The sequence below is a fragment of the Rhinoderma darwinii genome, chromosome 12 (genome assembly GCF_050947455.1).
Source record: "Rhinoderma darwinii isolate aRhiDar2 chromosome 12, aRhiDar2.hap1, whole genome shotgun sequence".
Classification (NCBI taxonomy): Eukaryota; Metazoa; Chordata; class Amphibia; order Anura; family Rhinodermatidae; genus Rhinoderma; species Rhinoderma darwinii.
In genome coordinates this window covers 61,077,161-61,090,496 of record NC_134698.1, presented here as the reverse complement: position 1 = coordinate 61,090,496, position 13,336 = coordinate 61,077,161, and the positions used below count along the sequence as shown (strand labels likewise).

General features: G+C 42.4%; 1 protein-coding gene across 3 annotated transcripts in view; it reads left to right on the top strand.

The window, feature by feature from the left end:
- The first annotated feature begins 5,244 nt into the window (after positions 1-5,244).
- The window catches only part of DNAL1 (dynein axonemal light chain 1), a 41,973-nt gene continuing 33,881 nt past the window's right edge, over positions 5,245-13,336 (top strand). For 2 of the 3 annotated variants that reach the window (XM_075844784.1, XM_075844783.1), the window contains exons 1-3: positions 5,245-5,314; positions 8,433-8,471; positions 12,354-12,463. In XM_075844784.1, coding sequence (XP_075700899.1) covers positions 5,312-5,314; positions 8,433-8,471; positions 12,354-12,463 — 152 coding nt within the window. In that variant the 5' untranslated portion in view covers positions 5,245-5,311. The remainder of the gene's footprint in view (positions 5,315-8,432; positions 8,472-12,353; positions 12,464-13,336) is intronic. The other variant, XM_075844781.1, reaches the window with a different exon arrangement.

Genomic DNA, 13,336 nt, shown 5'->3' with positions numbered 1-13,336 from the left:
ACTCTATGGGACTGCTGGAGATAGCCGAGTGCTGTACTCGATCTCCAGCAGTCCCATAGAGCGTGAATGGAGCGGAAGCGCACATGCGTGACTTGTCGTTCATACAAGGACTTGGGACCTCTGTTCTCGAGTGCTGGGACACCCAAAGATCAAACCCTTATCGGTTATATTGTGGATAACTGATAAGTTGTTGTGATGGGATAACTCCTTTAATATGTTAGTGGCTCCAAGTGGTACTTTTCCATGTACGGTGTCTATTATTTTGGGTAAGTATAGAGTAGGTCTTTAAACATCTATCTGGATAATCTACCGTTGCTATAAAATAAAACGTAGATCTAGAACATGTTGGTGTTTTTTCAGTTGAGGTTTTAGTTTTGAAGGAAATTGTGTTTTTATAAGATTTTCTATGTATGTCCATACTAATAGACTTGGTAGCGATCCGGGTTCTGATAAAGCAATGTGGTTATTGTGGTGCACAAGTAAATGGGCAAACATTAGAAAAATCAATATTTTATAACCTAGTGGCTCATGAAGAGAGGCTACAATCTAGTCCTATATACGCTCAGCTGACTGTACACATTACATGTTTATTGGTGAATTCTCCTATTTTAACAGGATTCGACCACTTGTGTATGGCATAAACTGTATTCTGTCCTGGAAAACGAGTATGTCAGGTCAGTTTTTTACCTGCATATTCAGACAAGACATCTTTGACCCAGTCCATATAGCAGTTTGTGGCATATTGCCAGGATATGCCATCAATGTCCGACCACTGAGCTTTCTTTAGAGAAACGGTCGCGTTGTCTTTTGTTGTCCGCGCTTGGCTTTTGCCAGAGGCTTTAGGACTAGCCATTTCCTAGTGGCGCTGCCACTATGTTCAAACAGGCAGAAGCCCAGCTATCGGACATGCTAGGGATTTTCTTGAAATCCCATTAAATAAGGAGAAGTCTTCTCTATGAATGCGCCCACCATTTGCTGGGAACCATCTATGGTGAATCTTGTTCAGACGAAGATCATTTTCATTGGAGTGTAGAATTTATTTTTTCTTCCACTGCTGCTTGACTATGATCATCCTATACAAGTGCATCTAATCTGCTGAGAGTCCAGCACGACCTTTTTTAGTTTTAATAAATCGTAATACATTTTTTTTTTTTTTTTAAATTTAGACAATTTTTGCAACATTCTCATATATTGTCTTTAAGGCTATGTACACCTTTGAAGCGGTGTTTTTTTAAAATAGATTACTCAGTGTGATTAGTGTAACTTTGTAAATGTTTTTTATTAAAAATTCCTTTTACTTTTGGAGATAGAGCTGCTCTATTCTCTATACACAGCAGCTGTATCGTTTGCTTTACACTTAATCCATCAGTCCCGCGGACCTGACTGGTTCAGTGTCGGCGGGTCACGCAGGATCCACCTGTAAACTAGCACATAAAGTATATAACTTAGATGTGATCGATTACAGGTGGATCCAGCATGTCAGACATGCAGGACCCGCCAACACTGAACCAGTCAGGTCCGCGGGACTGATGGATTCAGTGTAAAGCGAACGATACAGCTGCTGTGTATAGGAGAATACAGAGAAGCTGTATCTCCAAAAGTAAAAGGAATTTAAAAAAAAAAAAAAAAAACATTTACAAAGTTACACTAATCACACTGACTAATCTAGTAAAAAAAAAAAAAAACCCTCAAAGGTGTACATAGCCTTTTTAATTTCTCACTTCCGTCCCATGTGCAGGGCTCCTTGAAGTGCTGCAGATTTTTCTTGTGGGTTTGCACACTAATCCACAGCGGATTACAGTACTAGCCATGTGGATGAGATATGGATAATTCTCTAAAATTTCCACACATCAGTTTGCAGATTTTTGAATTCTGCTCACTCTGTTACGGATGTTCACGGCAGATTTCAAACTTTTCAAAGCAGAAGGAATCAAATCTATAAAACGTGAAACAAACCCTTAGGCCCTGTTCACACAGTTTTTTTTTCGGACAAAATTGCCTCCTATTGATTTCAATGGGAGGTGGTGTTTTTTTCCTGTGAGCAAAAAAAACGCTCGCTGGAAAAAGAGACATGAACTATCTTGAGGCGTTTTCCGCCTCAAAAACCCCATTGAAAGCAATGGGAGACGGAAATAAACCTGTTTTTCGGCAAAAAAGCTCGCGGTTACTCCCTCTGTGGAAGAAATAGAAAAAAAAAAACCTCCAAACCAGGGCAAAATATTGCGGCATAACCACTTAAAAACAAAAACAAAAAACTGAGCTGATTTTTCCAGGCAGAATTCTCTGCCTGCAAAAAACTGTGAACAGGGCCTGAAGGTCCTTTTAGACGGGCCAATATGGGTTGTGAAAACTAACCGAAACAGCTCGTCGTTTGGCACTTATTTTATCCTTTCACCAGAAGCAATGATTGGTTATGTATGGGGATGAGCGATCCTTACTACGATCATTCGCTCCCATACATTTCCATCACGTTTATTGCCGCATAAAAGATCAGCGTTTCCACGTTCGTCGGCTGATCGTTGTCCTGTTTGCACAGGGGAATGAGCGTTTATATGAATACTATTTTGCCCGATCATTGGCCTGTGTAAAAAGGGCCTTACAAACTTTCCTTTAGGCTTCCTTCACACACTGTTTTTGTCTGGCATTTTAAATTGCATGTAAAAACAACAGCTTTTTTTAAATGGTGTTTTTAAATATGTATTTGGTTGTTTTTGTTTCTTTCGTCCTTTTTGTACATGCATTCTTGTTTTTTTTTTGTTTTTTTTTTAAATGGTGTTTAATAAAGTCCTATAGAGAAGCCTATGGGGGAAAACCCCAGAAAAAAAACACCATACTTAGATCATGCAGCATTTTGAAACGCCACATTCCCTAAAAATGCTACAAACAAAAAAACGCACTGTATGTAGCCTATTCAATCATTTCCTTGCCCTCATGCACTTGGTCGTAGCCATGTGCACGGTCCGTGATTCCAGCTCGGATGGCCGCGGAGTGTTATCTGCGGGCTGTCTGCAATTAATGGACCGTGCACACATTGATTTCAATGAGCCCGGACCGGCAGAACAGAATGTCACAACACAGGTGTGAACATTGCCTGTGGTGGGGGTGTTGTAACCCCACAATAAAACCATTTTCGATCAACAAACATGTTTTCAGTACGGGACAGTAGTTCGACAGAGAGGCAGGGACTCCTAGCATCGTACATAACTATGAGGCTAGGAGCCCGGCTCCCTGCACTGTGTTCGGTCCGGGACTTCCGGCCGAAATACGTCCGTCCATTACGAACGTTAATGTGGTCGTGTGAACCCAGCCTTATGTTGCATGACTGACGCCACCAACAGAATCCATTGACAGGGTGTCCATGATTTTACCGGAGACAATAGAGCAGCATGCAGATGTGAACGAGGCCTTAAATGTAGACGCTGCAGGGCCAGGTTTTAGCTTTTAAAAATATTTAGCACAATATGAGCAAGTATCTCCTTACTTTAGGATTTATTTTCCTTTTGGCAAAAAAATATTTAAAATAAATTAACCACACTTTTTCACCACATTTTCATCTAATTTGCGAAGCTGTTAAATTCTTTTAGCCAATAAACCAAAAAACAAACAAACAATACTTACCTATCCTTTCCCCCCGGCGATCCAGCGCTGATCCTTGGGCGGCACTCTCGGTTGTTTACATGCATATAGCATATGACCGCTGCAGCCAATCAGAGAGGATTTAGCGGTGAAGAATTGTATTTCTTGCATAATGAAGGAAATACAACACATGACCGCTAAGCCCTCTGATTGGCTGCAGCAGTTACAAACTATGTGCATGTTTACAACCACCAGAAGGGCCGTTGGTCCCTTTAAATTACACCTGAAGATATGATTTTACATGCTTATAATCTTAGTCGAGCTCTAGACAAAAGCTGAAAATGCAATGTTTATCCAGAGTAGATGTTCCCCATGCCCAATGCGGTCCCAGGTGCCGAGTTGTTTTCTTTCCTTGGTATAGTTTCTCAGGAGTATCGTGACCACCACAGGCAGGATCCAGGAGTGGCCTGTAACCCGATCATGGTGGATCTCTGCATTTTAGGGAATCAAGTATAACTTTTGGCCTGGGGTGGGTGTCTCCATTCTGGAGTTTCACTTTTAAGAATACAGAAAACTTTATAGTACTATTTAAAATTTGGAGCTGCACCACCATCTCCTACTATGTCATCCAGTGCAGATTGTACCTATGGTTTTGATGTGGATTTTCTGCAGCATGTGCATTTAGCCTAAGGCCGGGTTCCCACAGGCCGGATACGCTGCGTAAACATCGTGCAGCATGTCCGTCCTGGAACCCACAGTACATTCCGTCCGAAAAATCGCACCATTGTGGTGTGGCTTTTCTAACAGAATTTCCGCTGCGGAAATTGTACTTACCTCCCTCCGTCTTCTCTGTGCGTAGTCAGGCCTCCTACAATGACTTTGCAGGCCATGTGATGCTGCAGCGGTCACATGGGATGAAACGTCATCCCAGGAGGCCGGACTGCAAGAAGGAGGGCATTCTGGGTAAGTAGGAGTTTTTGTTTTTTTCTGTTGCTGCGATAACGGCACAAAAGTTGCAACACTTAGCTTTCTGTTAGGTGTTTTATATGTGAATTCAATGAGCAAAACCTGCAACATAAACTGACATAAACGCCACACTACAGGTCAATTTATTAACATTTACGCTGCAGGTTTTTTTTCTGCTGCGTGGACATGAGCTTTTCTTCATCTCATCCACTTTGCTGCTACTGTAAATACTGCGGAATGTCCGCAGCGTTTACGCTATGTGGGAACCCAGCCTAATGGTGTTTTCACGTGGTGCAAGTTTGCCAGGTGACTGAAACTTGGGTGTGTTTTTGCTGCGGTTTTCGTGCCAACTGCAAATCTCGGTAAAAATCTGCGAATACACCCTCGCTCCCAGCATGCCCTGACAGCCGAGCTGATTAGTGGAGGATCACTGATCTAGGGAAAATTAAAAGTAAATTATCCTGCTCTACATAAAATCTAGGTGTGAATGTGTCCCAAGAACCTCATCAGATTGCAGCTCACATGGGTTACTATGGGCAATACTAGAAGGTTTTGCGCTTTAATAGTGTACCCCCTAAACATATTTTTCCAGCGATGAAGCATGTCACGCTGATGGCCGTCACAACAAGCTCATGACTCGTTCACTTTTTCCGGTTTTTATTGTTCTCCTCGCACTACTTCCGTTGTGGAGTTCTGGCAGGAGAGTGCGCATGCGCGCTCAGGTTAGTTGTCTCCTAGCAACCAGCAGAGCGACTGTAGCAACGGAAACATGGTAAGGACCGGCGGATCTTTGTTCTCCCGGTAACGTGTCGGTTTATTGCGGTAGAGGCAGACGGCCGGCCTGGAAGCTGACAACTCGGGCGTTGCCGGGCATAGGATGTGGACGACAAGGCTGTAAACACTTGAGCGACATGTTACCTTATTAAGCCTTGCGCTCACATCGGTGCGCTGCTTTCCGGGATCGCTGGCAGAGCTTTACTTTACCATGGTGTATTTTTGGAAGGATCTAGGCTGTAGGGGATGCTGGGAGTTGTAGTTTGCAGACCCTAGGTCTAGACTAGCCCTTCATTATATGACCGTGTTATATTGTAGCGTTATTATAGGTTCTTTTGTTAGTTATTTATATTTTTGTGCTATAAATGATGATGAAGGGGGTTCAGCATAATGGTGTCCCATCGCAACGGGTGCAACTTTCAAACACGACCCTTTCTTGAGTCTGCCTTCTTTTAGGCCAGGGGTCAGCAACCTTCCAACTACAACACCCAGCATGCACTGACAGCGAAAAGCTTTATTACTTCAGCCAAGCGCTCCCATGGTATGCTGGGAATTGTAGTTTTACAACAGCTAGAGTGCTGAAGGTTGCTGACCAATGGTTGGGGCTGGAGGGGGAAGGGAGACAACATTGGAAATGAAGGAGCGCATGTTCTGAGTGTCTGACCCAAGAGATGATGGTCTTATAACAGTAGGGCTTTTGGACCAGATTTCCAGGATGAACTCTCCTACGTCTCCCAACATTGCCCCATTATTGGTGTGGGGATTATAAAGTGTTGGCCCCTTTGAAAAAAATCAGACTTGACCCACCCTTATGATGCAGGATTTTACCACCCAGGACGAAGGTCCTGGTGTTGTGTCCCCCTTGCGCCACATTCCCACCCCCTTGCTTGCTAACTATACAGTTCCATTTTAGAGGGGTGTCCTGTACACGTTCTTGCCACCCAATAGGGCTACCTATGGTATGTTTGCCCATGGCAGGGAGAAAGAATCAGAACAGGGTGCGTACTATAAAGTTGCACCCTGTACCAATTGTTGGCTGTAGTTACGGGTGGATTGGCCATTAGGGCAGTGCCCAATGACCCGTGCTAGAAAAGAGCCCATGGCCCCTGAGTCAAATGCATTAATGTTTAAAGGGAAAATCCCATCACAGAAAGTGATGACATGTCGGCAAAATATGTCATCACTTCCTGATCGGTACTAGGAACCCCACCGATCCTGGGATTGAAGGGGCCGCAGCACTGTGGCCCCGTCAAGCACTCCTGGCCATCTGCTGTAAACTGTAGCTAGACTGTATCTAGACGTTTTTGTTCACAGTAGCATCATGCTTCCCATAAATCCAAACTTGACACTGATGGACCCCATTGACTTTAACCCCTTACTTTAGAATCACAGTATAAAGCTGGATAGGTTGCTTTCCCAAATCCTGACGTGTATATACATTATGGTCATCGACAATGGCGGAATGCTATTCCCTTTCACCTGCTGGAGGACTAGCTGCCTGGTTGTGAGGTAACTAGGTTTCCAGCCATTTAAACATTTCTGCCCTCTTTGTCATCAGTTTTATACTGACAGCCTGGGGTCTTAGGTATGCCCTAAAACTTTCTTGTGCATTTTTCATGCACAGAAAGTGATGTCATGTCATAGAGAAATATGACAGTACCGTATAAAAAGTATTTTATACCCCAGTGACACGCTTAGGAAAATATTCACACGGAATAACGAACATGCTGCAGATTTTAAAATCTGCAGCATGTTCATTATTGCTGCAGATTCTGCATGAAAAGCCACAAATTATCTCAATTGAATAACAATCTGCTGGCCGATCCGTAATAGAAATCCGAGTGTCAACTCATGACAAATCCGTGCTGTGTGAACATAGCCTTAAAGTTCCATAATAAGACTTAAAAATTTTTTAACAAATAATAAAATAAACTATTTAAAAATATATATATTTTGCAACTCAAAAAATAAAATAAAAACAATATTTTTTCAAAGGGAACCTGTCATCTCCGTTATGCTGCCCTCACTAAGGGGAAGCATAAAGTAGTGACAGACACGCTGATTTCAGCGGTCTGTCACTCATGTACTAATGTTAAGCCGCTTTGGAAAACGTACGCTTTAAATCTGAGCAGCGCACTGCCAGATAAGTCTGACATACTCATAAGCCGCCACGCCTAGCCTAGCCGCCGATTATTGAAATGTCTCTCACGATTCACAGTAATAGGGGGAAATGCTGAAATTAACGTATCTGTCACTACTTTATGCTGCCCTGAGTAATGGCAGCATAACAAAGGTAGCAAGTTTCCTTTAATTAAACAAAATTATTAAAAACATATATAAAAATTAGTTGTTTTTTTTACTATAAAATATTTTTTGCCAATTAAGGAAAACGGCATATAAAAAAACCCCCCAAAACTATGGAAAAACTGCTTTTGTCATGCATTTAGCGATCGTAATATTTTTTTTAATTAATTAAATATTAACGTATGTGTACCCCAAGATGATGTGTAAAATAAACGTCATCTCGTCAAGCTATGTAGGCATAAATATGAAAGCGTTATGGCGGACAGAATGCAGTGAGGTAAAAGCGATAATATTCCTGCTGGTCCTTGGCTTGGTCCTTAAGGTGTCAACTAGGTTCTCCTAAGGCTTCCGGTATTTTTGATGCCAAGAATATTACTGAAGATTGTACTGTTCTTTCCATAGAAATAATAGTGAAATCGCCAACAGAACTGCCGATGCCGGTGTGAACCGAGTCTAATACAAGTCCTGCATTCCGGGCAATGGAAGGTCTGTCTGCTCTGAACGACCCCTGTCTCCATGTCCTAAGCCTTTGGTGGGAGTTCAGTAAGGGCCCTGAGCAGGTGTAGATTTGCACCATAATTTACGCTAATTTCTGGCATAAGTGATGGTAAATCTGTCGGCCATGGGAGGCCTGACCTCTACCGCTAAACCGTGTCCACATTTCTCGCCGCTTTCAAAAAATGGCAAATGGTTGCAAATAATTGTGAAAATCATTTGCGACTTTTCTACGCCATTAAAGTTGAGTAAATCCTTTGATAAATCCCCCCTTTGTGTGTATTTTTTTTAAAAATTGTACTTGTTTTTTGTCTTAGGCTAAAGCAACAACTATTAAAGACGCGCTATCCAAATGGGTAAGTTTCTGCTCATCTGTCTCCATTTTTATAAATGTTCAGTCTTACAATGCACTAATAAAAGAATATATAGAATTCTCAATCTACAGCGAACAAGATGTATAAATGCACGTGAAAAATCCGGTGTCATCCGGTGTCATCCCTACTGACTATCCCGTTCACGCAGGGGGAAACGTACAATACTGTTTTGTTCAAGTATAGATCAGGCAGCAGCTTCTCGATGCACCGTAAAAGTATATTTTATTTCTTTTGCCATAAATATTTTCCCTTTTCTTTTTTTTAAAATAAATAATTGCAACAAAAATTGCCACAAAATGGCGACAAATACTGCTGTAAAAACGGTAGATATTACTGCTGACTATCCTCTCTCCCCCTTCATGTGCTTTGGCTTGGTGGGTATATAAGGTGTCCGATAGGCTGTTTGAACACATATCACTCGTGCCACGGGTAAAAGGGGCGATTATTGGCTTTTGGGCCAATGGTGGCAGTATTTCTCAAACAGCGCAGTTTGTGAACTGTTCGTTTGCTGCTGTGGTGAAAGTGTATCGTGAGTGGACAAATGACACCATTGGGAATAACTGACGTGGAAACTGCGGAGCACCACGTACCATTGATGTGGGAGGTGAACGTCAGTTTAGCGAACCCTACTGCGCATGGGGCTCCGAAGCAGATGGATGGTCACTGCTCCTAACAAAAGTTCATTGGAAAAAAGGCTTACATTTGCACAGCAGTATTGGAATTGGACCACCGATGATTGGCAAAGGGTTGCCTTCTCCGATGAGTCACATTTTCTGCTTCATCGGACAGACGGATGTTGGCATGTCAGGCAAAAAACATCAGAGAACAAACACCCTGCAACCATTGCTGGAAGAACACAAGCTGGTGGTGGCATTGTTATGGTCTGGGGAATTTTTTCATGGCATTCTCTGGGCCCACTTATCCATGTGGAAGGCTCTCTGAACCGATTTATGTATGAATCCATCATTGAAGATTATGCCCCCCCATACATGCTGTTTGTCTTCCCTGGGGCAGATGGAATCTTCTAGCAAGACAATGCAACGTGTCACATGGCTAGAAATGTCCGACAGTGGTTGGAAGACTTCAAAGTACTTCCCTGGCCCCCTATTTCGCCAGACTTGAACTTAATTGAGCTTCTGTGGGACCACCCGTTGTTCGTTCTATGGATCCTCCCCCACGCACCCTCCAGCAAATGTGGGATGCACTGCAGTCAGCACGGCTCCAGATACCTGAAACAACCTACCATCTCCTTATTGAGTCACTCCCAGCCCTTCTAGCTGCTGTCCGTGCTGCACACAGAGGTTACTCTGGATATTAGCTGGTGTCCGTGGTGGCTCCCCATATCTCCCTTATGGGCGACCACCCAGGGTCCTAGGCTCCCAGGGGGCCCATGGCCACCCAAAGACTACATCGCAGTTTTGTCACGTTTTTGCCGCGAATCATGGCACAAACAGCAACAAAACTGAAGGCTCCTGGACTCAATTGTATCCTCGTTCTTTGGATGGGGATACAATTGACATTGCTGGCTATGGAACCATTAGTTCCCTTCCCTCGCCTTTCAGCCTTCTTTTATGCTGCAGATAGCGCGATAACATCATCGTGCCGCTTGCGTCGCTCCACTGGATGCGGCCTGGTCAGAAGAGACCAAGCCTGCATCGTTGGAGAAGAGGACGGTGCTGGAACGGGGACAGGTAAACGTGGCGTGGTATTTACAGGGGGTGGTGGTATTTACAGTGAGTGTATGGCACTCACTTACTGCGGTGGGTCTGTGGCGCTATCTACAGGGGGGCTGTTTGGCGCTATCTTCAAGGAGGGGTGGTGGCACTATTTACAGGGGCTGTGTGGCGCTATCTACAGGGGGCACTGTGTATGTGATTTTATTCAGGTCGCAGTGTATAGTACTATAATATTTAGCAACACAGTGTTTGGTACTATTTTATTAAGGGGCGCAGTCTATGGTTATTATTATATTTAGGTATGTGGAACCATGGGAATTTTATCTTCGTTTATAGGTGTGGAAAAGTGAGGAGCCAAAGACATCTGAGTGGCAAACTCTGCAGAAATGAGTCATGACCGGGAAAAGTCGTCATGAGGTCTGGACCGGATGGAGAAGAAAAGAGGAAAGAAAACTACTAGTATCTGAGAAGACGTCACCTGTGAGTCACTGGATTTATGGAGAATCTGTTATCTCTCTCCTGACATGTTTATTATAGGAAATCCTTGTATTCCACATAATGTCTTTCTGTAGTCCAGGAATGATCGACAAATGGTTGTTACCATTCCCCTTGTCAGGAGAATGTGTCCTTGCACAGTGTGATACTGTCAGCGATGGCTGGAGACACTAAGTATGTAGGGACACAGCCCTCTGGCAAGGGGAATTGGGGGGGGGCAAGTTTGAGTCTACTTAATCTGGTGGTAATATTAGTGTGACATTATATATATATATATATATATATATATATATATATATATATATATATATATATGTTTAATATAGCTCCCAAAACATGAAATAATATACACATATTTGATATCATCATGACCTTAGCCCGCGTGCAAAGAGGAAAATATAAATAAATCGCTCTGTCCTCAAGGCCAAAATTAGCGGTGTCATTAGGGGTTATCCCCAATTTTGCGAATTATGTAAAGGGAAATGATGGGGTCACTTAACTTATTATTAATATGAGGCAAATTGTGTTATGAATTTAGTACCTCCATATGCATCACGTTAATAGTAATTAACCCCATCATGTACCTCACACATTGATCCAACGTCGCCCACTATGACTGTGAGGTACATGATGGGGTTAATTACTATTAATGTGATGCATATGGAGGTTCAAAACTCATAACACAATTTGCATCACATCAGATGATGGAAGGATTTATTTTTATTTTTGTGGGTTTTTTATTGTTGCCAAAGTACCATTTTGGTTACGAAAACTCGCAATACTATAGGAAGTATCGGGGTCGAAGTCCAGATTCCGGTATCGTGACAACCCTACTTCAGGAGTAAAAATCATGTGACAATCTTAAGCCTGTATTCATTTGATTATGCTTTTAGGGCTCATGCACACGACTGATGTTTTCGTCCTTGTGCTATCCGTTTTTATTTTTTAACTGATCGCACACTCACCCATTCATTTCTATGGCCCCATGCACACAACCGTAAAACTCAGAGCAGCTCCTGTTCCTGTCCATGTCTGCGGCTCCGTCTCACACATTCAAGTGCGTGGTGACGAGGAAACCACGGACAGTACACAAATGCCTTCCGTGTGCTGTCCGTGTTTTGCGGACCGAAAAATACAAACAGTTGTGTGCATGAGCCCTTTTCCGTTAAGACTTTTTTTCCTCCTCCAAAACTGGAAGTTATTACAATGGTGATTGATTATCACAAATATCTTCTGAATGCCCTGACATCACAGGTCTGTCAGGAGATATATATAGGCCATTACCCCTTGTTATGCACAGTACAGATAAGTAGTTTCTTTCGGCTATAAAATAATTTGTGCAATTGTCCGTATAATATTCACAAACAAATAACATTATTCCTTGCACTATAGAGGAGCCGTGTCTTCTGCTCAGATAACTGGTTTTACTGCAATGGACTTACAGGAGAATATTCATCTCTACTGAGACAGATGGGGTGCAGGATTATGTGGGTGTCTCTGTGGCAAAGATAAAATTTTGTTTAGTTACATTTAAAGCGAAAGTGTCAATTATTATAAATGCTGGTAAGTTCGTTACAGAGAAATTTAATTTCTTACCCATATGTCCAGAGACCTTATGAACCGGCCATAGTACATATGATTTATAATAACTGATCATTACTTTTTTTTACAATTTTCTGTGTCCTCTAATTAGGAAGAGAAGACGGGACAGAAAGCGGTGGAAGCCAAAGAAGTGAAACTGTATGCGCAGATCCCACCCATTGAAAAGATGGATGCCTCTCTATCCACACTGGCCAATTGCGAGTAAGAATCATTGGTTTAATGATTTACTTCACCTGCTAATGGCACGTCACAGATCCACTAACATTTCTTTGGGGTGAATAGTTTGTTTAGTAATGTTGCTCATAACATGTTACATTACGAAGGGTAATGAACCCAAGTGGTATATAAAATAATTTTTGCTTTTTTTTTGTGTTATGCTACTGTATGTGGTGTCAAATCTCTGCAAATCAGCGGGAACATTTGAAGGAAGGAGCGCTGCTTATTATACGACACTGTACACAGCATCACCTCTTTATCTAGGCTTTACTCCGTGATTTGGCTTAATATCCCACTTGGGACCCCATCTAGTAATTGGTTACTTGGCCGCCTCCGCCAATAGATCTGGCTTTGTATTTCTACAGACCCAGATCTATTTCTACTAGCAACCACATGGCTTTTGTACAGAGCTCTGTATCATGTACATGTAGTAAGCGGGGAGACACGTATGAGCTGAACTGTGCCTGCAATGTTTTTTTTTCCTGGTAAGAGCTCCCAGAGAATAAAAACAGCAGAATTTTTAACACAGCTAAACTAGAAAAACGGTCACTTATAGCTGGTGCTAAATACGAGTTAATCCCAGACAACCCTTTTAATATCTAATGAAAAATATCCCCAATAAGTATGTTATAAAATAATAATAATAATAAACGTTTACTTGGGTATTCTGATGGTGAGATCCATAGTCTACCTGCTACACCACCTTTTTGCAGTGCTGATGCAGGCAGAATCACTTTATATCATGCAATCTCTGTTACCCTGTATCATGTATAAGAGAATTTTTTTTATGTTTTACAACTTATGGGACCACAGGATCAGAACATTGTACAAAACTGATTCTGTCTGCAGTCAGCACTG